Raw genomic sequence first — 23,777 nt, 5'->3', positions numbered from 1 at the left:
ATGTATACGAATAATATAGAAGCAGACATACTTAAGTGGTTGGAATGAATTAATTGTGCCTACTTGCAGCGTTCTATCCGTAAGAAGCTGTTCCGTTGTCACTTTGATCAAACTTAATTCTCTTTTATTTATTCAAATGAATTTATATTTATTGCACCGAATCAATTTATTATTTATGGTTGTGGTGGAGTCCATTGGTCGAAAATTTCTGTTATCCAATGATTTCGAAATTTAATGATAGGATAAATCATTCATATATTGTTATTTTGGGATGAATTGGTGAAAGAGCAGGCGGAAATTTTGATGAGTAATATTCTCACTTCATTTTTATATTCAATATCTTACCCTGTTACAAAATACAAAGTTTCTGTCCTATAAGTTCTAAATTATGTTCTTTAAGAATATTTAGGTATCTCAAGTTCATACTGTGATCTAGAGTAAAATGTTGTTAGAAGCAGACCTAACTATCATAAACCATAAATCGTAGGTCTCATTAGTTTTTGTTTAGTTTTTAATCATCTTCAAAATGTTACATTCATGATCGAAATTCTAAATCAAGATAGACATATGTTAGACACGTGTGAACGCAGCTTCAACTTGCTGACATTATAATTAAAACTCTTTATCTAGACCAATTTTCATCATCTACTCAACATAATGGGTGTTCTCATTTTTTTGCCCATACTGAAGAAGAATATCAAGATAGTTAAGTTGATAGTTGAGTGTGAACGCTTTCGTAAGATTATAACTATGGCTTTTAATGAGCTAGTTATTATGTGGTGGAGTCAAACTTGTATATAAGAAGAATGGAAGATTGCATATTTCACCATTTCTTCTCTAGCTTCCTATTTAAAATAGCACTTAAGTGAAATCATGTGTTAAGTGTTTTCATGTCATCATCATCAACTTCTTCGTTATTAACGACGAAGTAACCGGCCATCAATACTTATCCCCATTTCTAAATACAAATTTCCTCAAACTGTCAACGTTAATCGAAGGAAATATGCATCCTCGTCTTCTCTCTCGCGTTGGTCAAATAATTAAAGCATAAACACCGTTTTCATTTATATATCGCGAGGATGGGAAATATGGATGTTGAGAATTTAGATCATGCGGAAAAAAAAAAATCACAAATTCAAATCTGTTCAGATGAGTATATACATATGTTATATGTATAATAAATATTTAAGAAAATTAAAATAAGTTCAGATAAAGTAAACGCACACGAGGGAAAAGAGGTAAAGCGAGTGGAAAGCACTTGTAAGATTGAAGGATTAAAAAAACTAAGTAGCATAAACTGATAACTTTTATATTTAATCGCCAAACCACTTATATAGAAACGATAGATCATTCATCTAAGCTAAGAAAAGAATCTACTTTTAAAAATAAAACCATTTTACAAATAACAAGTAGAGTTTTATTTTTATTTATAAAAAAAAAATAAATGCAATGTATAATGTTGAAGGGTGTCATGATCACTACTTTTCAAGAAAGTAACACAAATACTTAGATTCGTTTTCGATTATTGGTTGATCGATTCACATACAAAGCCAAAACAAAAGTGATTGCCGTTGCTTTACATGTGCCTCTCATGTCGAAATTTTTCATTTCTTATAAACCATTATTAATCTTGTTACTTCCACTTCGTCTTCTCTATTTTCTACTTCTTAATCTTGACAAGACCACCAAACTTTTTTCTGTCGTTACATGTTCCCATCTTCAAAGTATCATCCACTAAAGCCGTCTGATCGATGATGAACTTTTATCAAAAAGAAACAATGGTTCATCGCAGGCCAATAAATAAAAATCTGGGTGGCAACAAGTCGAGCTCAAATATTTCAGCATAAGCAAGACAAGAATCTGAATGTGCAGTTTATAATCTGTTTTTTTTTTTTCTAAAACCGTAGAAAGAGATTGATTGATCGTTTCAACGGATATTTTTGAAAGAGAGAGGGTTTCTTAGAGATAAGGTGATTCTAACCAAAAATGGAAGGGGAAGAGGACACAGTGGCGGATTCTGGCGTGCCAAAGAAGAAAATGGCGAAACAGCTGACTGGAAAACGTGATGACACGCCGCTTCATTCAGCCGTGAGACGCGGAAACAAAGACGACGTTGTCGAGATTCTTACAAGAACCAGAGGTACTGAGTTGAATGAGCTGTTGGGGAAACAGAACCAATCAGGGGAAACCGCACTCTATGTTGCAGCAGAGTATGGTGATGTCGAAATTGTGAAGGAGATGATCAACTGCTATGATCTTGCTTTGGTTGAGATCAAAGCAAGGAACGGATTCGATGCTTTCCACATTGCTGCCAAGCAAGGAGATCTCGGTACTTCTTTGAAACATCATCACTAAAAACCATTTTTGGAATGCATCTTAACTAGGGTTTGCATTTTCGGATTTTCTGCAGAGGTGTTGAAGGTTTTAGCACAGGCTCACTCCGAGCTAGCGATGACGGTGGATCTACTGAATACAACGGCGTTGCACACAGCGGCAACACAAGGACACACGGAAGTGGTAAACTTTCTATTGGAATTGGGAAGCAGCCTCGCCGGAATCGCCAAGAGCAACGGAAAGACGGCGTTGCACTCTGCATCAAGGAACGGGCATGTCCAAGTCATTAAGGCTCTCTTGGCATCAGAACCGGCGATTGCAATCAGGATGGACAAGAAGGGCCAAACAGCGCTTCACATGGCGGTTAAAGGAACAAATGTTCAAGTCGTGGAGGAGCTTATCAAAGCGGATAGGTCGTCTATCAACATAGCCGACACAAAGGGAAACACTGCGTTGCACATTGCAGCTCGAAAAGGCAGATCTCAGATCGTAAGGTTGCTACTAGCCAACAACATGACAGACACAAAAGCTGTTAACCGAACAGGCGAGACCGCACTTGACACAGCAGAAAAGATTGGGAATCCAGACGTGGCTCTCATCTTAAAGAAACATGGCGTTCCCAGCGCCAAGACCATTCAGCAGCCCGGGCCTAACCCTGCTCGGGAGCTGAAACAAACCGTGAGCGATATTAAGCATGAGGTTCACAACCAGCTTGAGCATACACGCCAGACAAGAAAACGTGTTCAAGGAATCGCCAAGCAGCTCAACAAAATGCACACGGAAGGTCTCAACAATGCAATTAACTCGACCACTGTGGTCGCTGTTCTGATCGCCACGGTTGCTTTTGCAGCCATTTTCACTGTCCCGGGACAGTATGTAGAAGACACAAGTAAGATTCCAGATGGGCATTCACTCGGTGAGGCAAATATTGCATCGACGACTCCCTTCATAATTTTCTTCATCTTTGATTCCATCGCTCTCTTCATATCCTTAGCGGTCGTGGTGGTTCAGACATCAGTGGTAGTAATAGAAAGCAGGGCCAAGAAACAGATGATGGCTGTGATAAACAAACTCATGTGGCTTGCCTGCGTTCTCATCTCTGTTGCCTTTTTGGCTCTGTCGTTTGTTGTTGTTGGCGAAGAAGAGAAGTGGCTAGCCATTGGGGTGACTGCTATTGGAGCAACTATAATGATCACGACGTTAGGGACGATGTGCTACTGGATAATACAGCACAAGATTGAAGCTGCCAATGCAAGAAACATTAGAAGATCCTCCATCAACAGTAAATCTGGATCCTGGGGGATTCCCCAGCTTACGGATACTGATGTTCTTCAAAACGAATGTAAGAAAATGTATGCAATCTGAAATTAATGCAACACATTCTGAATGGGGGAAGAGATGTATATTAATATAACCTATAGCTTGAAGAAGTTTCAGCTATATATGATCAACAACAAAGGTTACTAGGAGATGAATAAACCAAAAAGCTAAATTCTGAAAAAGATACATGCTGGAATCTGGTTCCTGTTCTATGGATTTCCTAACCGATGGATAACTTTGGTAGGAAATTTACAGTTATAAATACTGAATAAGAGATAGTTTACACTCAGTACTGAGATAGGGACGGTCTATTTTCCAGCATCTCGTAATAAAGAACAAAATTTTCCTGCAACGAGATGGTTTTTGGGTGTTCTTCAGAGGCCAAATGAAAATAAATTACAATTGATGAACACAAGTTGGATTTACTCACCTTTTGAACGATCTCAAATGAGTTTGGATCAAAACAGAGGTATGATCCTCTTTCATACGCATTTGTTTTGACGAGAGGTTCTCCGTTTCTAATGAACCACAGCATGTGTTCTTTGTGGTAGAACCAACCCCTATTGTAACTGCAAAACGAAAAGAGTTATGCAGCTTTATCCTTCAGTGATTTGCAATCTGATACCAAACCAGGAAATTAAGACAGAAACCATTTTCAAATCATGGAGAAGAAAGATGGAATCAAAAGTTGATGTTTTAGTTCCATACTCCCGATCTTGTATCTATATTCCTAGTTCGATATATGTCAATTGTCCAAAAGAAGCATTTACAAATACTAGAGACAAAAAAAAAAAAAAAAATTATTATGATGAAAAGGACATACAGTTCATTTGCCGCGTATAATTGCGCCTCATCTTTCGGCATGCTGCACGAGAAAACTCGTTATGGTTCTTTTGACAAGTGAGCGCATCAAGAACAATTGCAATTCCAAAGACATATATACCTATAGAATACGTAAAACAATGTTTCTACCAGTAATTTTGTAAAGAGCCCTTGCTGCATCCACCAAAAAGAAAAAAAAAAAGTGTAAAAAATTAAACACAGCTAATGACAAGAAAACACAACCCCAGATGGACAAGTGAATGATGGTACTTATGAGAGAGTAGGGGGTAACTTACATGTAGAGGTGGAGGGTTTTTTGCGAAGTAACACTGAGGTATACTGAATTCGGGATCATCTTTAGAGGGTTCATTGGACCAAGGCGAGCCGAAAGTCTTATGAAGATTTTCTGTTGAGTTCAAATTTAACCCCAATGTCGTCAGATCAATCCCAAGTGCCAAAGATGTCAAGTCAGGGTCGCTCATCTTTATCACACTAAGCAAACCGAGCAAGCCAAACCGATCATGATGTGACTGTGTCACCTGCATTGACTTTAATCCCACATCTCTGAAAGGTTGGCTAGCAGCTGACATCTGCTGCAAGCGATACTGGGACGTGTTCTGATGGTGCTGATATTGCTGGAGGGGCTGGTCATAACCCATTCCAGTGACAGAATTTGCAGAATTCATAGATCTTAATCCAATACCCTGAGGTCCACCAGTCTGAAACCGATCAAATATACTTGAGAAAGAGCAAGAGCATTGTTTTAGTTAAATAAAACCATCAAACATCTCAGTCTGCTTTCAAAAATATTACAGACTATACCATACCTGCGAGTGGTAAGACGGATGCGAGGATGAGAAGATGTCAGACCCATGCAAGGAGACACCACTACTACTCACAGCTTGAGCATGTTGTTGTTGCTGTTGTTGTAGTTGTTGAGGACGGTGTGACGTGTACGCTCCCCCTAAGTTAAACCCACCAGACCTTCCCATCTGCTAGTACCCAAATTAGAGGATACAGTAAAACATTGTGATGAAAACATCCATTGGATGGAAATTAAACCCAATGACTTTTTTTTTTGACAAGCTTAAACTCACAGATAATTGTTGAGATTGCATCATTAAAATTGAATTCTCATGGTGTTGTTCTTTATGATGCAAATCCATTGGATAATCAGCATTACTACCTGTATACAACCGATCAATCTTGTAAAAGACTATACATTAACCGGAAATCTCTTTATAAGAGCAATAAATAAACTGAATGCAGCCACCACGAAAGTGTCGAAATTTTTTTAATGCAAGGACATTCTATGCTAGTAATATTATGAGGATTACGTAACAAATTCTTCATGATTTATAATTCAGGTTCCTTTTTTATCACAAAATCACTCTCTAAATCTCTTTAACACCAAATTTTATGCCAATGTGGAAGGTGGATGTTTCCTTTTGGAGTGAAAACCTCAAATTCCACAATGCACACAAATAGGACATAAATACGATTCAGAAATTTGTATCCAATTGGACCATTAAAAAAAACAGCAAGAAAGCAAAAGTTAAACCAAAAAAAAAAGTTGCAGACAAAAAGGGGACCTTTATATCCTGGCAATGCAGGAAAATCTTCATTTTGGATGCTGAATTCTTGGTTTTGCTGAACTATGGGGCTGAGTCCAATGGCTTGTTTCAATCGAGACCCTAAGAAATTTCAGAAAAGAGCGGAGTTTTATTTTGCTTCAAATTGATAAAAGAAGGAAGATAGAATGAAAGGGTTTTGGTTACTCACCCAATTGTCCTTGACCGCCTGCAGAACTGGGGCGGCTTGTGAGCTGAGGAAAATCATTATTTATATCGAACGGAGAAGTGTCGTTGGAGTTCATGTCATTCAGCAAGCCCATTGAGCTTAGACTATTCATGGCTTGAACATGATTTTGGGAAAGTCCCCCAGCTGTAGGGTAGGAATTTCCCAGCATGGAAAGAACCTGCGGAGATCCTACAAGAGAGAGGGAAGAATATAAGACTTCACAGAAATCGTAAAAGATGTAAAGAGACACTACTTTGGGAAAAAACTTAAAAACACACATACAAATTCACATATAATTAATTCTAACAAACAACAGAAAAGGATGCATATCATGAAGTGTATATACCTTGGGGAAGGACCCCACCCATCATTCGGTTTTGTCCAATATTTCCAGATCCGTTGTTTACTGCCAAATTTAGCCGAGAACCAAGACTCGGAATAGATAATCCTCCGCCAGAGCTCAAGGTCCTGCCCATTGAGCCTCCACCAACCATATTCCCCATAGAACTTGTTATTCTAGAGCCTGCATTCCCCAAAATTGGAGAAACTCCCATTCCTGGTGCAGTAAACCAACTATCACTAGTGGTAGAGGTAGGAAGATTCCCAGGAATAGAACAACTAAACCCATTAGTGTTACTACAGAATTAAGGGTTTCCAACTGTATTCATACCTCCTCTATTGGTGAGTCCTGAGTGTCCATGAGAGCTACCATGGGAATGGGATATCTGCAAATGAGCATCCAAAAGCAAGTGTTGAAGCAGAGGCAAAGCAAAGGGTCAATTTTGCATTGTTTCAGGATAACAACACGTAAGCATGACTGCACCTGAGAGAGCCCAGCTGGAAGATTGCCGGATGCAAATCTTCCATTTGAAATACTGCCATTTTGTTGTTGGACTCCAGCAGAAGGAACACCGTTTAGACCTGAATTTCTCGATCCAAGTGTACCGGCCAAGTTGGGAACATTAAAGTTTCCATGAATATTATGAAGGCCCTGAATAGATCCTATAGAGAGTAAAAGAACCAATATAAGTTGAGAAGAACTCTGACGGAAATAATGCAGGAAACATCTACGCACCAGCATGATGGAAAACTGGAGACGCTGCCCCAGACTGGCCAGAGAAAGAAGAAGTAAAAGTTCTCCCTGAACCGTCTGATAAATTCGAGGTAGATCCGTTTATTGAAGACTGAGAATATCATTTGGAATTACCACTTAGTCAGAGGAACCACAAACATTATATAAATTCTAGAATCTATATTGACGATAATGCAACTTAGTGATACGAAGATATGTGGTGGCAGTACATTAAGTAAACTTGACATTTGCAGATAGTAATTAACTCCACATGCAAAAGCCCTTCAGTGAACTCAGGACTGAAAGATTGCAGTCGTAAATGGTTGATTTCCCTGAAACGAAAGAGTTTAAAATGGTGAGGCAGAAAATTCCAGAACAGGAAATACATGGAAAAGGATACAACTTTGAAACGATCACAGAACCCTAGTTTGACACAGAGCTATAAACAGTAGAAGTTGAACGCATCTGAACCATACATTCCAAACAATGAACTCAAAACCTCTTCAGGAACTGGATGGGAATTAAGACAAAACTGGATCCAACATTCAAATGTCAACAACCAGATTAAGGATTCAATAGAAAGATCAACCATTCCGAAATCGGAAATAGGATGACCACCAAAAGAAAAAACGAAAACCCTAAAGCACTCAGATTTGTAATTAGCAGCCAAACGAAATAGGGACCTTTTAATAATATGGACCCAAAGGATGAACAAAAAAATCTCAATCCAGAAGCTCAAAGGATCGAAATTCCCCAAGGTGGAGATTGGAGAAGAAATCGGAATATAAAAATCCCTTCTTTTGTAGTACTAACCGTTTTTTCTCGTCGATTTTCCCTTTATTATTTTGGAACGTCCTACTTCGGAGCTCGGAAGCCAAGCGAACAATTTAAAGGAAATCTTTTTTTTTGGTCAAAGGAAGGAAATCTTTTCTTCTTTCCCTATATAGTAGTTTATTTAATTCCTGGGTTTATTTACTAAATAAACATGTTTTTAACAATTCTGACAAAGTAGAAAATAGTTTGTATTTTGTAATAGTGCTGTTGCTTTGGTGGATTTAAATCCGATATACGGTAATACATATTGACATGCTGTTAACAAAAAGACATCTTTTAAATAATAACTAAAAAATGACTTTTCTAGTTCATCAATAATACAAATAACTAGGCACATAGAAGTAAATAATTTATATCAGATTTGGCGCAAAAAAATAATAATCGACGACATAAAAACTCTTGGCTCTTTTTCCTTCGACTATTCAATTGGTGTCACCATTTGAAAGCTTTCCTGTGGTAGTAGCACTCATGGCAGCCGTTTCCGTCGTTTCATCCATTCTATAGCCCATCGATCTCTTTAGCTCCCACATCTCCTATTAAATTATGTATGTCACAGTTATTTTAATATTCTCTAGTTATCTTAATCTCGATAAACATTACAATACCTAATTATTATAACCACACTCCGTTGCATGTTCTGACTCGGGTGAAAACTTTCCATTTGAAAAATAAATATTATCTACAATCAATATATACCCACTTGTATTGTACTTTGTCACAAAAGATGTGTAAACAGTTAGTTCAAGTTTTTAGAGTCATTTCATCACATCGATTCCGCCAAGTTCTACTAATTTACTATGATATGCAATCTAAAAATAAAAAATAAACAAGCTCTAACAAAAATAGTAAACATCAATGAAGCGTAATTAACTTTCAAAACATTATAACGAACTGTCATATTACCTGGATAGGGTTTGATATCGGCTGCGTTCATGGCCTTTTGTCTTCGGACGAAGACAATCCATATTCCGATGACGAGTTGGCGACCCTAATAAGAAAGAAAAGAGCAGCTGAAGAAGGACGGTATGGAACAAGAACATAGTGAGTTTTGAAAGAGATTGATCAGTACTTTTGTTTTAACCGGAAAAAATGTGTATGTGTGTCCATAATCCATATGTATATATACGAAAACATAAAGCAAAGTGTGCACGTCATGAACTTTCCGTATTTGACGACCCATTCTAAAGTTTGATGATCCAACTATATGAATTTCTATATAATTTAAACTTTTGTTTGATAAATAACGCCTTGCAGAACTAGTCCAAGATATACAGTATTGTACGTTAGGGTTTGTTGAATGCCGATATTATCTGAGTAGAAGCTTACGTAAATAAAATTCACAACTAAAAAAATCATATTTGAAAGAATCACGAATAATAAAGTATAGAGATTGATCATACTCGATCTCTTTCCTCTTTAGTCAGAATCTAGTTACAGATTCGTTGCAACTTGCAACTCCTCTTGTCTCCTTCTGATTTCTTCAGACCGTAACCCAACCCAATCTTACATCCGAGTTTTATCCAGGGTGGGCTTTAAGCCGATGCAGCACTGGCTTGGGGTTTTTGGCCCAAATATTATATACATATCTTGGGGCTACATTTACAACAGTTTCAGATTATGCATATTCGACTTCGATAAGGGGAAGTGGGTTCATTAAAGAAAAATCCAGAGAATCTTTCATCCGCAATATCACTCTATCATGTTAAAATTTAATTGACAATTTTCATCCTTTTATTAAGTTTCAACTAAATAAATTATTTGTCATTCAACTTGGCGTATCAGGAAGATAGTTTGTCAAACTAGATCTCTTCCTTCAATATAAAAGTGAGATTCAATGTGCCTTGCTTTTTTTTTTTTGTGGTTCAAAAGCAACCAATAATATATCACCATGTGTCAAAATGGGCGTGGCAGAGCCCGTCCCATGTGATCGACGTGGCCACTGACGTGGAAGAGTCCAACAGGCCCATCGACGTTGGAATCTAATTGCAAATATTCGCATACATTTAATGTAAAGCTACACTAAGAAAAGCTTATTCAAAATAACGAATTGCCCCAGATATTATAAATTTGGACTTTAAGCCCCTTAAGTAATGGACCAAGAACAAGGTCTTTTACAAATCACAAAGAGAGTATAAGGACCTAAATGCAAAAACTGATGAGATCGTGTTCCCGTCAGGCGTCACTTCCCTGGAAAGATACGAGCCAGTAAACTCTAGGAATATAAATAAACAAATATATATATTGAATAGATATAAGTATTAACCTTTATTATATGTAAAGGCGTCCGTGGAAGAAGAGGAGAAGAATCTGGAGAGAGAGGCGTACGATTTCTGCATCGAATAAACAGTCCGGCGTTTAGTTTGCTCCGATTCTGGTGAGTTTTCACGATCCCGTATTCTGTGTTCATAGCTTTCTCGTTCTCATATTGAAATCTTCGGTTTATCTGTTGCTGGACACTGATCTCTGTGTGCTTTTGAATTCTCAATTCTCCTTTTAGTTTTTTTTTTGTTTGTTCTGTCTGGATGGTTTTATCGACGAAGACACTTCAGATCTGATCGGTTTTTATCTGAGGATTTATCGTTCATTTTCAGATTCAATCTATGGTTTCGTTTAGTCTAACTTGAAGCTTACAATTAGATTGTCTTCCGGGTACACTATGATAGTTTGACTGATTCGATCTCTTTGGCAGTGGAAGATAATGGGGAAAGGAGGTGAAGACTTGGACAATAAGCAAACTAATAGTTCTGAATCGTTCAAGTCTGATAACTTTCCTGCTTGGGCTAAAGATGTTGGGGAATGTGAAGAGAAGTTCGGTGTTAGCCGTGAGAAAGGGTTAACTACTGATGAGGTGTTGAAGCGGCATCAGATCTATGGGTTGAACGAGTTAGAGAAGCCTGAGGGCACATCAATTTTTAAGTTGATTTTGGAGCAGTTCAATGATACCTTGGTACGTATTCTTTTGGCGGCAGCCGTTATTTCCTTTGTCTTGGCCTTCTTTGATGGCGACGAAGGAGGCGAGATGGGGATCACCGCATTTGTTGAGCCGCTTGTGATTTTCTTGATCTTAATTGTTAATGCCATTGTCGGGATCTGGCAAGAAACTAACGCCGAGAAGGCGTTGGAAGCTTTGAAGGAGATACAGTCTGCGCAAGCTACTGTCGTGCGCGATGGGAACAAGGTATCTAGCTTGCCTGCAAAGGAGCTTGTTCCTGGTGACATTGTGGAACTGAGGGTTGGTGATAAGGTGCCTGCTGATATGCGTGTTGTGGCTTTGATCAGCTCAACTCTTAGAGTCGAGCAGGGTTCCTTGACAGGAGAGAGTGAGGCTGTGAGCAAAACCACCAAACATGTGGAGGAGAATGCCGATATTCAAGGAAAGAAGTGTATGGTCTTTGCAGGAACCACCGTTGTGAATGGAAACTGCATATGCTTAGTTACAGACACTGGGATGAGTACTGAGATTGGAAGGGTACACTCACAGATTCAGGAAGCTGCACAACACGAGGAAGATACCCCTCTGAAGAAAAAACTCAACGAATTCGGGGAAGCTTTGACTATGATTATTGGTTTAATATGTGCGTTGGTGTGGCTCATCAATGTCAAGTACTTTCTGTCCTGGGAGTATGTTGATGGCTGGCCCAGAAACTTTAAGTTTTCCTTCGAGAAGTGCACGTATTACTTTGAGATTGCTGTAGCGTTGGCCGTTGCTGCAATTCCTGAAGGTCTGCCAGCAGTTATTACCACATGTTTGGCCCTTGGCACACGGAAGATGGCTCAGAAGAATGCTCTGGTTAGGAAGTTGCCCAGTGTGGAGACTCTTGGATGCACCACCGTAATATGTTCTGATAAAACTGGAACTCTGACAACCAATCAGATGGCTGTTTCAAAGCTTGTTGCTATGGGTTCTAGAATTGGAACCCTTCGATCTTTCAGTGTTGAGGGGACCTCATTTGATCCTCGAGATGGAAAGATTGAAGATTGGCCAGCGGGTCGGATGGATGCAAATCTTCAGATGATTGCAAAAATTGCTGCCATTTGCAACGATGCTAGTGTCGAGCAATCTGACCATCAATTTGTGACTAGGGGCATGCCTACTGAGGCAGCTTTGAAGGTAAATCGGTCTACTACATTATCTCTTCGTAACTAGATAGACTTCTTGTATTTGTTGTCCTCACATTTTAATCTGCATTTTTTTGTTTCTATTGGTGTTTGTTTCCCTGAGCAGGTTTTGGTTGAGAAAATGGGATTTCCCGAAGGAAGTAAAGCTTCGACTTTGACTGATGGCGATGTATTACGTATGTATACTGAATAATGTTTGTTACTCATGTTTTTCACAGTTTTATAGATGCTAAACTCCTGTATATTATCTTTCTTTAACATTTTTGAAGGTTGTTGTCGGCTATGGAGTGAACTAGAGCAACGGATTGCCACTCTTGAGTTCGACCGCGACCGGAAATCAATGGGAGTTATGGTGGATTCCAGCTCAGGAAAAAAACTGCTACTGGTTAAGGTATGTTTTTCATCATTTCGCATATCCTGCATCATGAGGTCGACCCTGTGAAGCTTTGTATAGTGTATACTTTGGAGAACCTTTTATCTACGGTTACATGGCTTGTGCTTTGGTTCGCTTGTTATTAGTCAAAAAAGTCTTTGTCCCCTCTTTTTATCCGCACCTAAGTGACCAATTTTGGAAATTTGCAGGGTGCTGTAGAAAATGTATTGGAAAGGAGTACACGTGTTCAGTTACTTGATGGTTCCACTCAAGAACTTGACCAATACTCAAGGGATCTTATTTTACAAAGCCTACATGATATGTCCCAGAGTGCATTGAGATGTCTCGGATTTGCGTACTCGGATGTTCCATCAGATTTTGCTACTTATGATGGCAGCGAAGACCATCCTGCTCACCAGCAACTTCTCAACCCATCCAACTATTCTTCTATTGAGTCCAATCTAACATTTGTCGGATTTGTTGGTTTAAGGGTGAGTTGTGATCGTGTCATCATTATATTTTCTGGTTCTCTCTTGTTCTTCTTTGGTGGTTATTCATGCTCTACTTTTTCAATGATTCAAGGATCCACCGAGAAAAGAGGTTCGTCAAGCCATTGCAGACTGCAGAACAGCAGGTATCCGGGTCATGGTCATTACCGGAGACAACAAGAGCACAGCGGAAGCTATCTGCCGTGAAATTGGAGTTTTTGAAGCAGGTGAAGATATCTCTTCAAGAAGCTTGACTGGAAAAGAATTTATGGATGTTCAAGATCAGAAGAATCATCTAAGACAAACCGGAGGGCTCTTGTTCTCGAGGGCTGAACCTAAGCACAAACAAGAGATTGTTAGGTTACTCAAAGAAGATGGAGAAGTGGTTGCCATGACTGGAGATGGAGTCAATGATGCTCCTGCCCTCAAGTTGGCTGATATAGGTGTGGCTATGGGCATTTCCGGGACAGAGGTATATGTCTCTCTTCTCTCATTTGCAAGATGATTATGGCTCTATCAGATTTCTAAAGATCTGTGATTATTATATTTCAGGTAGCTAAGGAGGCTTCTGACATGGTGTTAGCAGATGATAATTTCAGCACTATTGTTGCAGCTGTTGGTGAAGGCAGGTCCATCTATAACAACATGAAGGCCTTCATTAGGTGAGTTTTCTAGTTTATATACATGGTCATGTCGTGGTGGCTTGAGTTATTAATATATTGATCCTATCAATCTGACTATGATGAATAAAAGGTACATGATATCTTCCAACATCGGTGAGGTTGCATCGATATTCTTGACAGCTGCTCTTGGAATCCCAGAAGGCATGATTCCAGTTCAGCTTCTGTGGGTGAATCTTGTAACTGACGGTCCTCCAGCTACGGCTTTGGGATTCAATCCCCCTGACAAGGATATTATGAAGAAGCCTCCTCGCAGAAGCGATGACTCGCTTATCACTGCATGGATCCTCTTCCGCTATCTGGTATGCAAATCCCGACATCTGTTTCTCTCCCTTGTTCATCTTCTGGGGATTTTTTTTCTCTAACTTTGACTAATATGGGTACCTGCCTATAGGTGATTGGTATGTATGTGGGAGTAGCAACGGTGGGAGTATTCATCATATGGTACACACACAACAGCTTCATGGGCATAGATCTGAGCCAAGACGGTCACAGCCTTGTGAGCTACTCACAGCTTGCTCACTGGGGCCAATGCTCTTCATGGGAAGGCTTCAAAGTATCTCCTTTCACGGCTGGCTCACAGACTTTCTCATTCGACTCAAACCCATGCGACTATTTCCATCAGGGGAAAATAAAGGCATCCACACTCTCCCTCTCGGTGTTGGTGGCCATTGAAATGTTCAACTCCCTGAACGCACTCTCAGAAGACGGCAGCCTGGTGACGATGCCACCGTGGGTGAACCCGTGGCTGCTCCTGGCAATGGCGGTCTCATTCGGACTCCACTTTGTGATACTTTACGTGCCATTCCTGGCTCAGGTGTTTGGGATAGTGCCACTGAGCTTGAACGAGTGGCTGCTGGTGCTGGCTGTGTCGCTTCCGGTGATTCTGATAGATGAAGTTCTCAAGTTTGTAGGAAGGTGTACCAGTGGCTACCGCTACGCACCTCGCACTCCCTCCATTAAGCAAAAGGCGGAGTAGGAGGAAATGAATCAAAATAAGCATTATTAGACTCTAGTTTTAGCTGAAATTCACTTTGTTGCTTAACTCAGCGATGGTTATTTAATTTTCTAAACGATATTTTTTGGATCGATAAAAAACGTTTCTAACTTGGTTCTCATTTTGGTCATGGACATGTGTTGTACAACACAAAGCCAGTAATAGAGATGAATGCTATTATAACCAACTAAGCTTTCGTTCCTGTGCTTCTTTACCTGCGTAATCTTATAATATAACAATGTGGTATCTCGTTGAAATAGTTTATTGCGTGATTGGATTTCAAGTGCAAACTCAGATCAGAGGATGCTCTTGATCCGATCAGAGATACAAATCACCTTTTCTATGACATTGAACACATACAAAAGAACTAACGACAGTGAATATTACCAACTGAATAACTGACCTAAAAGAACCATTGAAGATGAGTAAATTTAAGCTATTTCCTCTTTTCCCTAGTAAGTAGACCTTCCCAGAAGTTGAAGGATTATATTAAAAATCACTACAACTAATTTCCAGCTATGTTGAATAGCGTTTGCAGATTGGGATTCATAGTAAATGTTAAGCAGAGGAATCCATCTCAACTTACTATTTGGAAATTCTCAGCGTAATACAATATCATATTGGCAAATGAAAACGATAGCTACTTCCTGGATTTACTTTGGGTAATCAAATGAAAACACGAAGATTTCAGAAACAAGATTTTCAGAACCCTAAAATCCCATTTCCTAAAACTGTCGTCGAGTCGATTAACCGCCGAAACCGTAGAGAGTACGACCTTGCCTCTTCAGAGCATAGACAACGTCCATGGCAGTCACCGTCTTCCTCCGGGCGTGCTCTGTGTAGGTGACGGCGTCGCGGATGACATTCTCGAGAAAGATCTTGAGCACTCCTCTGGTCTCCTCGTAGATCAGACCGCTAATACGCTTGACGCCTCCTCTACGAGCAAGACGACGAATCGCAGGCTTGGTGATACCTTGAATGTTATCCCTCAGCACCTTCCTGTGCCTCTTCGCTCCTCCCTTTCCCAACCCCTTTCCTCCCTTTCCTCTTCCTGACATCTCTTCACAGTTTCAGTAGATATCAAAGACCTGAAGAACCATAAAACAAGAATCATATCAGAAATCAACTCAATTCTAGCATTCAGAAAGTGATTATGAACAGAAACCCTAGATTTACAAATCCATCCACCGAAATGGGAATCGAACTTTCCAAATTTATCCGAAAATGCAACAATTAATGAGACAGAATAAAATATCTCCGAAGCTAGTCGGAAAACTGAAGAGGGAGATTTTTCAGCACCAAAAATTAATCGGCACGAGGAAGAAGGAGATACCTGTTAAACGATCGGAGAAGATAGCAAATGAAAATGACGACTACAAGACCGGTGAATGTGAATATATAAACAGAGACGATCCGCGTGATTTTCATACCAGCCGTTGATTATTTGATCTGATGGTTGTAGCATCGTTAACAATAATAGACGGATCGATGACGTGGATTTCACTTCCTTCGTCTTTCACAATTTTTGATTGGTTGGGTAGAGAAAAAAATATAACTATCCGAGCGTATTGGGCCCATAAGAGTCTCATAAATTACCCAAAGTTAGTATCGGGCCTTAAATATCCGTCTCCGTATAGCTATATCCTGGAAATGTTGTAAGAGGGTTTTGATTGATTTTCCTTTCTCTGTGACCGTGATCGTCGCCGTCATATTGCTCTCCGTTCTATATCTCCGGTGAGTTCTTATTTCTTCTGCTTTTGCTTGCTGTGTAGACGACCCGTTACTTGTTTGGAAGTGTGAGATTTGTGAACAGATTTCACCATTTTATTAGCATTTGGTTATTCAATCAGCTGTACGCATCTCGTTTCTGATTGTTGTTGATGATCTTTGGTAGGTCGGATTACATAACTGCAAGCTCGTAGAAAGTGTTGTGACCATGTTTCTTACGCGATTTTTCGGAAGGAGATTCTTGGCGGCTGCTGCAGCTACGAGATCGGAGTCCACTACTGCAGCAGCTGCCTCCACTGTTCGGAAGGCCACAAACCCTCTCGAAGAGTTCTTTGAGTTTGACCGAAGCCAGGACGAAGATAAACCTGTTGTCTACGGTGTGTTCCTATTTCTTTTCAGAAGTCGTTTCCATTATGGAGAGTGTATTCTTCATGGATTGATTGATGTTTTTGTCTACGATGCTACGAAATTACCCAAATGTGCTATGTTTTAAAGCTGTAACATCTGAATTGAGATAGCTCTTACAAAGTCTTTTAAGGATATCTTTCCTGAGCTTTAATGCTTACATTGTTTTCCCAAATCAGGCCTTTAGTTACTTGTGGATTGTTCTTGTATTGTACTAAGTGAAGAAGTTATTTTACTGTGGCTTAAGATTGTAGTGAGATCTGTGCTAATTGTTTTTCTTTTAACATGGTCATTCTTTAACTAATTGGTTTTTTAAAACACGCTTCGTTATTATACTCTGCTGTGCCATGGAATATATGGATATAAGGATTGCTAGGTTAGGATAGTTTCATTTGCTAATGGTTTTTGCTCATGTGGTGTTAGGTCGAGGTTGGAAAGCTTCAGAACTGCGCCTTAAGTCATGGGATGATCTTCAGAAGCTGTGGTACGTTCTTCTGAAAGAGAAAAACATGTTGATGACTCAGCGTCAGATGCTTCAGGCACAGAACATGATGTTTCCAAACCCTGAACGCATTCCAAAGGTAATAGTTACACAGCTTGCTTTTAACTCTCAATTCCAATTGAGTTTTTGATAAAATGTTATGGAAAGAAATATTAAACCCTCCAAAAACATTCATGAACCCCCAACTTTGTCTGCATCTTATTATATAGGTGAGGAGATCAATGTGCCGCATAAAGCATGTGCTGACAGAGAGAGCGATTGAAGAACCTGATCCCAGACGATCAGCCGAGATGAAGAGAATGGTAAATGGCATGTGATCCCTTGTGCTTCTTTTGGCAACCGAGCAGTAACCTCAAGTCAATTCGCAGACTCAGTCCCGGCCCAAACCCATGGCGAGACGGGGCTGGGTCCAACGCCCAGATTTTTCTTTTCTTATTTTTTAAAGTTTGATAAAAAAAAAGGCCCATGATCTGTTATCCTTTTTTTAAAAGCAAGCCTTGATAAAAATATGTGTAAGGTATCACAAAATACTGTAAGACATTATCTATTTATTCGATTTCCTTATATACATAGAAGGAAAAATGTGTCGAAAACAGATTTATAGCAACAAGATATCCCCAAAATCCGTAGCCCTAAAATTTTCATCAAGGGGTTAGCCAAATCAGCAAATGGTTACCATAAAGTTTAGAGTGTCCGAAATCATAGGGGAAATTAACATTAGCCGCCCTTATGAGCCCTAAACAGAAGATGAAAGTTAGGCCCAGAATAGGCCCTAAACAGAAGATGAAAGTTAGGCCCAGAATAGGCCTTAAACAGAAGATGAAAGTTAGGCCCAGAATAGGCCCTAAACAGAAGATGAAAGTTAGGCCCAGAATAGGCACATCTATTACCAAGGTTTGTATTGGGCCCTAAAAACTGCTAACTAAAGAAAGAATATCTTGCCGGTCTCCATAAACCAGTTGCCCTCGGAAAACGGTAGAGAGATTTTGTTGCCGTGACCTTCTCCGCCGAGTTGTTTATCCCTGGTGAGCTTTTAATCTCTCTTTCGCTTCGAGATGTGGTGTGCTGTGTTGTCGGACCGACAGCCACCGCCCCCTCATGCTCTGGAATCGTTTAATCGACATCCGGAGAGATAGTCTTATAAAGACCTCTTGCTGCATCTGTCTCTAGGCTTTGGTCTTTGTCTTAAAAAAGAATCTGCAGCTCTGTGTTCTTTTGCCAAATCTCTCTCTCTCTCTCTCTCTCTCTCTCTCTCTCTGCAGGAATTTGATAACTTTCTTACTCACTACTATCAGTTTTATCAGTTTTGATATGGTGTTTAGGGGTAACTCTCTGAACATTTAGGTTAGTGTTCATTTTTGCAGGCTTATCTTCTGTCTAGTTCTGACAAAGAATCATGGAGGAGATCGCAATACCGAGTCTTATCGGAAGAATAAATATGTGAGTTATGCTTATTCTTTGATGAAGAAGTTCATAAAGACAATTCTCTGTATTAGCTAGAAAAACAAAATTTAGCTTGTATAAGCAATGAATCACCACAATTCTCACACAGGGAAAAAAATGAACTCGTGTGGTTGGATATGATATTATACTTCACGTTTTTTACTGTTATCGTTTTCTTGTTTTGACTGTCTCAGAGAAGCTCCACAGTTAGCATCCGTGTTGAGAGAAATGAAGGAAGGTCTAGATGTGGTTAGGAGCAAAGTGGAGGCTTTGACTGCAAAGGTACAAAGTCTTGTATTACAGCATCTTAAAAAAATTTTGGACTCTACTTAATGAGAACCTTTTTTTCTCGTCTGTGACAAGTAGTTTCAGTCTGGTATAAGAATAATTGTTGGCTTTAATGCTAAAGATCAAAGTGCTTTTTCCCCCTTAAGGGATTAACTAAATCATTACCATTCAGAGACACAATGGGTTTCAGGGTAATTCATGTTTCACGACATCCTGATTTTTTTTTTTTTTTAATTTTTGCAAATCATAGGTAAAAGCAAACAGTTTCCCGACAGCGGATGGGATGAGTTATCTTGAGGCCAAACATCTGTTACTTCTAAGTTATTGCCAGTGTCTCGTATATTATCTGCTAAGGAAAGCAAAAGGATTCTCTATTGATGGCCATCCTGTTGTAAGGAGCCTAGTAGAGATACGAATGTTTCTGGAAAAGGTTTGTATCTTATTGTCTTTTCGCACTTTATACCGGCCAACAAGACAGATCAATAGTGTAACTCGTTTTTCTTTTGACTAGATTCGACCCATAGACAAAAAACTCCAGTACCAAATTCAGAAGCTCACTACAGCCGGTGGGTCTGTGGCTGAACAAGCTCATTCCGAGAAAAAGGAGTTGGGTGCAGCCCAAAAATCTGAAGATCTTTCAAGTTACAAGCCGAAACCAGACTTACTTGTTGACAAAACTGAGGATGAACCAGAGGTAAACCTTAATTATCTCATTACACTTCTGATTCTGAAGGAATGTGGTGTATGTATGTTCTTTTTTCATTAACCACTGGCCTTTGTAAACGTAGGGCGGTGTTTATCGGCCTCCTAAAATCGCTCCTACGTCTATGGTTGACAAGACGCCAAAACAGAAAAGAGATGCTGCCAGAGACGAGATGCACCTTCTAAGGAAAGCCACTCAAGATACATACTTGAAAGCTGTGTTGGACGATCACGAGGACAGGCCTGAAGAGGTGGGTTGGAAGGAAATTACTTTGCAGTTGATATGAGTAGCGATTTAATTTGATGTTCGAACTTGATGGGTGAATGAATTATAAACAGATCATAGATGGTTTTGGGGCTGAGAGCTGGGAACTTAAGAAGTACTTAGCACAGTCTGAAAGGCAACAAAAGATGGAAGAAGAACACTTTATCCGGGCACCTCGCACAAAGGAAGATAAGAAGAGAGAGAAGCGGTTGAAGTCAGGCAATGGGTACGTTTTTGCTTTGGTGTGTTAATTGAAGATGTGATGTTTTGATTAATCTTATGTGAGATGCACTCATGTTTAACTGAATCAGGTTGGATGGAATAACCGAGAACTTTTTCGACTTCAAGTTCTTGGATAAAGATGGTGAACAGCCAGCAAGCTTTAGTGGCAGTGGCAGTGGCCGTAAAAAGGGAGGAAAATTCAAGAGGAGAAAGGTAAATCAGTCTATTTCTATTCTTTTCCCTCAAGTATTCTCTGCTGAATTATATCAGCGCTTACTTCTCAGTCTCTATATTGTGTTTGACAATGTATTGTCCATTTTGTTTTGGCAGACGAGGCACTGATATGGATACACCAGTGGTTTCTTTTTGTTCCTTCACTGCACCAGTTTTGTTGCCTAGACAGATATCCAAAATTTCGATTTGCTGTTATTGTATTGAGATCTTCTAGTTTAATGTGAAAGTGATGAATGTGAGAACACATAATTTGCTACTGATTCAAGGCGATGCTCTTGCCTTGAAATTCGGAAGACCTTTTCTCTCTTTCGCTTAATTTAGCTCATTTCCACCGAAACTTCTTCTTCATTTTACTTAGTGATGCAACAGAATCTGATTTAACAAAAAAACAAAAACAAGAAAGAAACAAAGTAGTCTCCAACTCTCTCTTGTCTCTTCCCATCCACCATGGGAAACAGCTCAAGCTCCAACACCAATCTTAGCAACCCCAAAAACAGACTTCTAGAAGATCATCACCATCACGACAAACTCAAGACTTTGACCCCAAGAAACCAAACCCAAAATCACAACAGCAACAGCAACACATCCCGGGTCTCTTTCCTCAGATCTCCTCTGCCGTGGCTTTTCATCTTCCTCTTTTTCCTCCCTTTGCTTCTCATTTCAACCACCGGAGGAGGCGGACGCAAAACATGCCGTCCTTCTTCCACCTATCGCTTGTCACTTCCCGAACAAACAAACTCTTCCTCCGTTGGTAAAGAGCCCGAGGAGGAAGAACAAGACGTCGATGTCCCTCCACGTGTCCCTGCTCTTTACCCTCGGCGACCAAGGATGTTCAACACGACGCTGGATCACGTCGTATTCGGGATCGCCGCGTCTTCGGTTCTGTGGGAGACGAGGAAAGAATACATCAAATCATGGTGGCGACCAGGTAAGACACGTGGCGTTGTCTGGATCGACAAGAGAGTCCGAACTTACCGTAACGAACCTCTTCCCGAGATCAGAATCTCCGAGGACACCTCACGTTTCCGGTAAACATGCTCTCATTCTAGCATTCTTCTCTGACGTGTTTGACAAGAAACCCTACAAGACATCATGTTTTTTGCTATTACATATTTTAGGTACACGCATCCGGTGGGAGACAGATCGGCGGTGAGGATATCACGGGTAGTGACGGAGACGCTACGGCTAGGGAAAGAAGGCGTAAGGTGGTTCGTGATGGGGGACGACGACACGGTGTTTGTGGTGGACAATGTAGTCAATGTCCTCTCAAAATACGACCACAATCAGTACTACTACGTTGGTAGCTCCTCGGAGGCTCATGTTCAGAACATCTTCTTCTCATACTCTATGGCATTTGGAGGCGGTGGGTTCGCTATTAGCTACCCTCTTGCCCTCGAGCTCTCCAGGATGCAAGACCGTTGTATCCAGCGATACCCTGGTCTCTACGGCAGCGACGATCGCATCCAAGCTTGTATGACCGAGCTTGGCGTACCCTTAACCAAAGAGCCTGGTTTCCACCAGGTTAGTTCCCTTTTGTTTCTAGTGGCCGTTTCAGACTCAAGCACTGACATATGATTCTGTCTATGCAGTACGATGTTTATGGAGACCTGTTGGGACTGTTAGGTGCACATCCAGTGGCTCCTCTGGTGTCGCTGCACCACATTGATGTGGTGCAGCCGATATTCCCGAAGATGAAACGGTCACGTGCGCTCAGGCACCTGATGTCGTCAGCAGATCTTGACTCAGCCAGCATATTCCAGCAGTCCATCTGCTACGACCAGAGCCGGTTCTGGTCCATATCGCTCTCATGGGGATTTTCCGTCCAGATAATTCGAGGCATCATTTCTCCTCGAGAGCTCGAGATGCCTTCGAGAACGTTCCTAAACTGGTTCCGCAAGGCCGACTACATTGGTTACGCTTTCAACACGAGACCCGTGTCGAGGCATCCGTGCCAGAGACCGTTCGTGTTTTACGTAAACTCTGCTAAGTACGACGAAGGACGTCGCCAGGTCATTGGTTACTACAACTTGGACAAGACAAGAAGGATTCCCAGCTGCCGTTGGAGGCTCGATTCTCCTGCTAAAATCGATTCCGTCGTCGTTCTCAAGCGACCCGATCCCCTCAGATGGCACAAGGTTGGACTCCAAAACTCCTCTGTTTTTCAATCTACAGTATATATTCGGTTCGTACCGGTTTGATTTAGCTAGTCAATATAATGAACACCGGTTCGTTTTTTGGAAGATTCCGGTCACTTAAAACACTTACCGGAAATTGATTTTAGTTTCTAACTATAGTCTATAGCTAGTAGATGGTCACCGGTTGGTTGCAAATTATAAACCGGTTTAGCTAACGTTTTAGAAAAAAATGTGTTTTGCAGTCACCGAGGAGGGATTGTTGCAGAGTATTGCCGAGTCGGAGAAACACAACGATGTATATTTGGGTCGGAAATTGCGCAGACGGAGAGATCAGTGAGCTCGAGCATCCTCAACAGTAACATTCAGATTACCCTCTAAAACATTTCTTCCAATGGATTTTACATCTCTTCTGTTCACAACAATTTTCATCCCAAATTCAAAACTAGTATCAAATCTCTCTGAACTCTCATATTCACTTTCATAGCATATACAGAGCAAAACGCAATTCCTAAAAAGAAAAATTCACTGTTTGGACTGAAGTAAGAGAATGTGAAAGATTCGCACCGTCAGGAACTTTTACCCGGTCAGAGTTTAGCCGGCGAGTGACGACTGCTTTGCTTTTACCACCGATTTGAACTTTTTACTCTCTTTCTCTCTTTTTTCCTTTCTACCTTTGATCTTCGTCCCTTTTCCCCCAGTTTCTTCCCTGTTACGAAGCTCAGGCTTATCAGTTGCATTGTGCGATTGGGTTGCGTTGTGATGAGCTGTCAGATTATGATTGGCAGAGACTGGGGAAACGGCAGAGGAAGCAAGAATCGCCAAGCTGACATGAGACTCGTTTCTCACTGCCATGGATTTCTCAAGGCGATGTACGGACATTATCTCTCCATCGTTCATGTCCAAGCTCACTGTAAAACCCCATCGATAACAAAATTCAGAAACCTTTCTTGACCCATTTTCTCGGGAAAATTCGCAGAATCAGAAAACCTTAGACGAGAAAGATTTAAGGAATCG

General features: G+C 40.4%; 8 protein-coding genes and 1 non-coding gene across 11 annotated transcripts in view; 6 read left to right on the top strand and 3 right to left on the bottom strand.

The window, feature by feature from the left end:
• Positions 1-1,723: 1,723 nt before the first annotated feature.
• On the top strand, positions 1,724-3,816 carry LOC18994094 (ankyrin repeat-containing protein At5g02620). Its single transcript, XM_006417701.2, has 2 exons — positions 1,724-2,329; positions 2,411-3,816. The coding sequence occupies exons 1-2, from the start codon at positions 1,987-1,989 to the stop codon at positions 3,697-3,699; spliced, it is 1,632 nt and encodes a 543-aa protein (XP_006417764.1). The 5' UTR covers positions 1,724-1,986; the 3' UTR covers positions 3,700-3,816.
• Positions 3,729-8,260, bottom strand: LOC18994092 (probable NOT transcription complex subunit VIP2). 2 transcript variants are annotated; one of them, XM_024152005.1, is made up of 15 exons: positions 8,162-8,260; positions 7,579-7,680; positions 7,352-7,460; positions 7,100-7,278; positions 6,947-7,001; positions 6,623-6,832; positions 6,259-6,465; positions 6,069-6,170; positions 5,574-5,662; positions 5,304-5,471; positions 4,773-5,195; positions 4,598-4,650; positions 4,478-4,519; positions 4,085-4,223; positions 3,729-4,000 (listed from the first exon to the last, which is right to left on the bottom strand). In XM_024152005.1, the coding sequence occupies exons 2-15, from the start codon at positions 7,594-7,596 to the stop codon at positions 3,941-3,943; spliced, it is 1,854 nt and encodes a 617-aa protein (XP_024007773.1). In that variant the 5' UTR covers positions 7,597-7,680; positions 8,162-8,260; the 3' UTR covers positions 3,729-3,940. The 2 variants fall into 2 exon arrangements, with proteins under 2 accessions (XP_024007773.1, XP_024007774.1); XM_024152006.1 differs by having other exon boundaries at positions 5,304-5,468.
• LOC112084198 lies at positions 7,352-7,432 on the top strand. The gene has a single exon (XR_002898156.1). It is a non-coding gene; the product is annotated as a small nucleolar RNA snoR35 (small nucleolar RNA).
• A 2,185-nt stretch (positions 8,261-10,445) lies between the features above and the next one.
• Positions 10,446-15,026, top strand: LOC18994091 (calcium-transporting ATPase 4, endoplasmic reticulum-type). Its single transcript, XM_006417700.2, has 9 exons — positions 10,446-10,556; positions 10,872-12,293; positions 12,408-12,477; positions 12,571-12,692; positions 12,884-13,165; positions 13,257-13,634; positions 13,715-13,824; positions 13,916-14,144; positions 14,237-15,026. The coding sequence occupies exons 2-9, from the start codon at positions 10,881-10,883 to the stop codon at positions 14,819-14,821; spliced, it is 3,189 nt and encodes a 1,062-aa protein (XP_006417763.1). The 5' UTR covers positions 10,446-10,556; positions 10,872-10,880; the 3' UTR covers positions 14,822-15,026.
• Positions 15,027-15,384: 358 nt separating this feature from the next.
• Positions 15,385-16,208, bottom strand: LOC18994090 (histone H4). Its single transcript, XM_006417699.2, has 2 exons — positions 16,173-16,208; positions 15,385-15,927 (listed from the first exon to the last, which is right to left on the bottom strand). The coding sequence occupies exon 2, from the start codon at positions 15,895-15,897 to the stop codon at positions 15,586-15,588; it is 312 nt and encodes a 103-aa protein (XP_006417762.1). The 5' UTR covers positions 15,898-15,927; positions 16,173-16,208; the 3' UTR covers positions 15,385-15,585.
• A 278-nt stretch (positions 16,209-16,486) lies between these two features.
• Positions 16,487-18,042, top strand: LOC18994089 (39S ribosomal protein L47, mitochondrial). Its single transcript, XM_006417698.2, has 4 exons — positions 16,487-16,573; positions 16,734-16,944; positions 17,396-17,553; positions 17,684-18,042. The coding sequence occupies exons 2-4, from the start codon at positions 16,776-16,778 to the stop codon at positions 17,789-17,791; spliced, it is 435 nt and encodes a 144-aa protein (XP_006417761.1). The 5' UTR covers positions 16,487-16,573; positions 16,734-16,775; the 3' UTR covers positions 17,792-18,042.
• A 368-nt stretch (positions 18,043-18,410) lies between these two features.
• On the top strand, positions 18,411-20,965 carry LOC18994088 (neuroguidin). 2 transcript variants are annotated; one of them, XM_006417697.2, is made up of 9 exons: positions 18,411-18,499; positions 18,839-18,914; positions 19,112-19,199; positions 19,456-19,635; positions 19,717-19,899; positions 19,994-20,158; positions 20,247-20,398; positions 20,484-20,607; positions 20,725-20,965. In XM_006417697.2, exons 2-9 carry the CDS (start codon positions 18,871-18,873, stop codon positions 20,734-20,736), a joined length of 948 nt encoding a protein of 315 aa, XP_006417760.1. In that variant the 5' UTR covers positions 18,411-18,499; positions 18,839-18,870; the 3' UTR covers positions 20,737-20,965. The 2 variants fall into 2 exon arrangements, with proteins under 2 accessions (XP_006417760.1, XP_024008144.1); XM_024152376.1 differs by having other exon boundaries at positions 18,430-18,499; positions 18,824-18,914.
• Positions 20,966-21,075: 110 nt separating this feature from the next.
• On the top strand, positions 21,076-23,122 carry LOC18994087. The gene is made up of 4 exons (XM_006417696.1): positions 21,076-21,656; positions 21,747-22,149; positions 22,218-22,763; positions 23,006-23,122. The coding sequence occupies exons 1-4, from the start codon at positions 21,076-21,078 to the stop codon at positions 23,120-23,122; spliced, it is 1,647 nt and encodes a 548-aa protein (XP_006417759.1).
• A 232-nt stretch (positions 23,123-23,354) lies between these two features.
• The window catches only part of LOC112084045, a 965-nt gene continuing 542 nt past the window's right edge, over positions 23,355-23,777 (bottom strand). Inside the window, 1 exon segment of the mRNA XM_024152321.1 lies at positions 23,355-23,671. Within this exon segment, the coding sequence (XP_024008089.1) occupies positions 23,355-23,671 (317 nt within the window).

Source organism: Eutrema salsugineum, unplaced genomic scaffold (assembly GCF_000478725.1).
Source record: "Eutrema salsugineum unplaced genomic scaffold, Eutsalg1_0 scaffold_5, whole genome shotgun sequence".
NCBI classification, from domain to species: domain Eukaryota; kingdom Viridiplantae; phylum Streptophyta; class Magnoliopsida; order Brassicales; family Brassicaceae; genus Eutrema; species Eutrema salsugineum.
Note: the sequence above shows the minus strand (reverse complement) of the source record. Positions and strands in the feature narration are given on the sequence as shown.

Bases quoted from the DNA above. Each gene is read 5' to 3' on its own strand.
- LOC18994094 (XM_006417701.2), top strand. From the start codon at position 1,987: ATGGAAGGGGAAGAGGACACAGTGGCGGATTCTGGCGTGCCAAAGAAG. The intron at 2,330-2,410 runs GTACTTCTTTGA...GATTTTCTGCAG, and splicing joins TGCCAAGCAAGGAGATCTCG to AGGTGTTGAAGGTTTTAGCA.
- LOC18994092 (XM_024152005.1), bottom strand. The intron at 6,833-6,946 runs GTATGAATACAG...TTACTGCACCAG, and splicing joins AGGACTCACCAATAGAGGAG to GAATGGGAGTTTCTCCAATT. The intron at 5,472-5,573 runs GTGAGTTTAAGC...TTTGGGTACTAG, and splicing joins TGCAATCTCAACAATTATCT to CAGATGGGAAGGTCTGGTGG.
- LOC18994091 (XM_006417700.2), top strand. From the start codon at position 10,881: ATGGGGAAAGGAGGTGAAGACTTGGACAATAAGCAAACTAATAGTTCT. The intron at 12,478-12,570 runs GTATGTATACTG...ACATTTTTGAAG, and splicing joins GACTGATGGCGATGTATTAC to GTTGTTGTCGGCTATGGAGT. The intron at 12,693-12,883 runs GTATGTTTTTCA...GGAAATTTGCAG, and splicing joins AAAAACTGCTACTGGTTAAG to GGTGCTGTAGAAAATGTATT.
- LOC18994090 (XM_006417699.2), bottom strand. From the start codon at position 15,897: ATGTCAGGAAGAGGAAAGGGAGGAAAGGGGTTGGGAAAGGGAGGAGCG.
- LOC18994089 (XM_006417698.2), top strand. From the start codon at position 16,776: ATGTTTCTTACGCGATTTTTCGGAAGGAGATTCTTGGCGGCTGCTGCA. The intron at 16,945-17,395 runs GTGTGTTCCTAT...ATGTGGTGTTAG, and splicing joins AGATAAACCTGTTGTCTACG to GTCGAGGTTGGAAAGCTTCA. The intron at 17,554-17,683 runs GTAATAGTTACA...CTTATTATATAG, and splicing joins ACCCTGAACGCATTCCAAAG to GTGAGGAGATCAATGTGCCG.
- LOC18994088 (XM_006417697.2), top strand. From the start codon at position 18,871: ATGGAGGAGATCGCAATACCGAGTCTTATCGGAAGAATAAATAT. The intron at 18,915-19,111 runs GTGAGTTATGCT...TGACTGTCTCAG, and splicing joins CTTATCGGAAGAATAAATAT to AGAAGCTCCACAGTTAGCAT. The intron at 20,159-20,246 runs GTGGGTTGGAAG...AATTATAAACAG, and splicing joins ACGAGGACAGGCCTGAAGAG to ATCATAGATGGTTTTGGGGC.
- LOC18994087 (XM_006417696.1), top strand. From the start codon at position 21,076: ATGGGAAACAGCTCAAGCTCCAACACCAATCTTAGCAACCCCAAAAAC. The intron at 21,657-21,746 runs GTAAACATGCTC...TACATATTTTAG, and splicing joins GAGGACACCTCACGTTTCCG to GTACACGCATCCGGTGGGAG. The intron at 22,764-23,005 runs GTTGGACTCCAA...TGTGTTTTGCAG, and splicing joins ATCCCCTCAGATGGCACAAG to TCACCGAGGAGGGATTGTTG.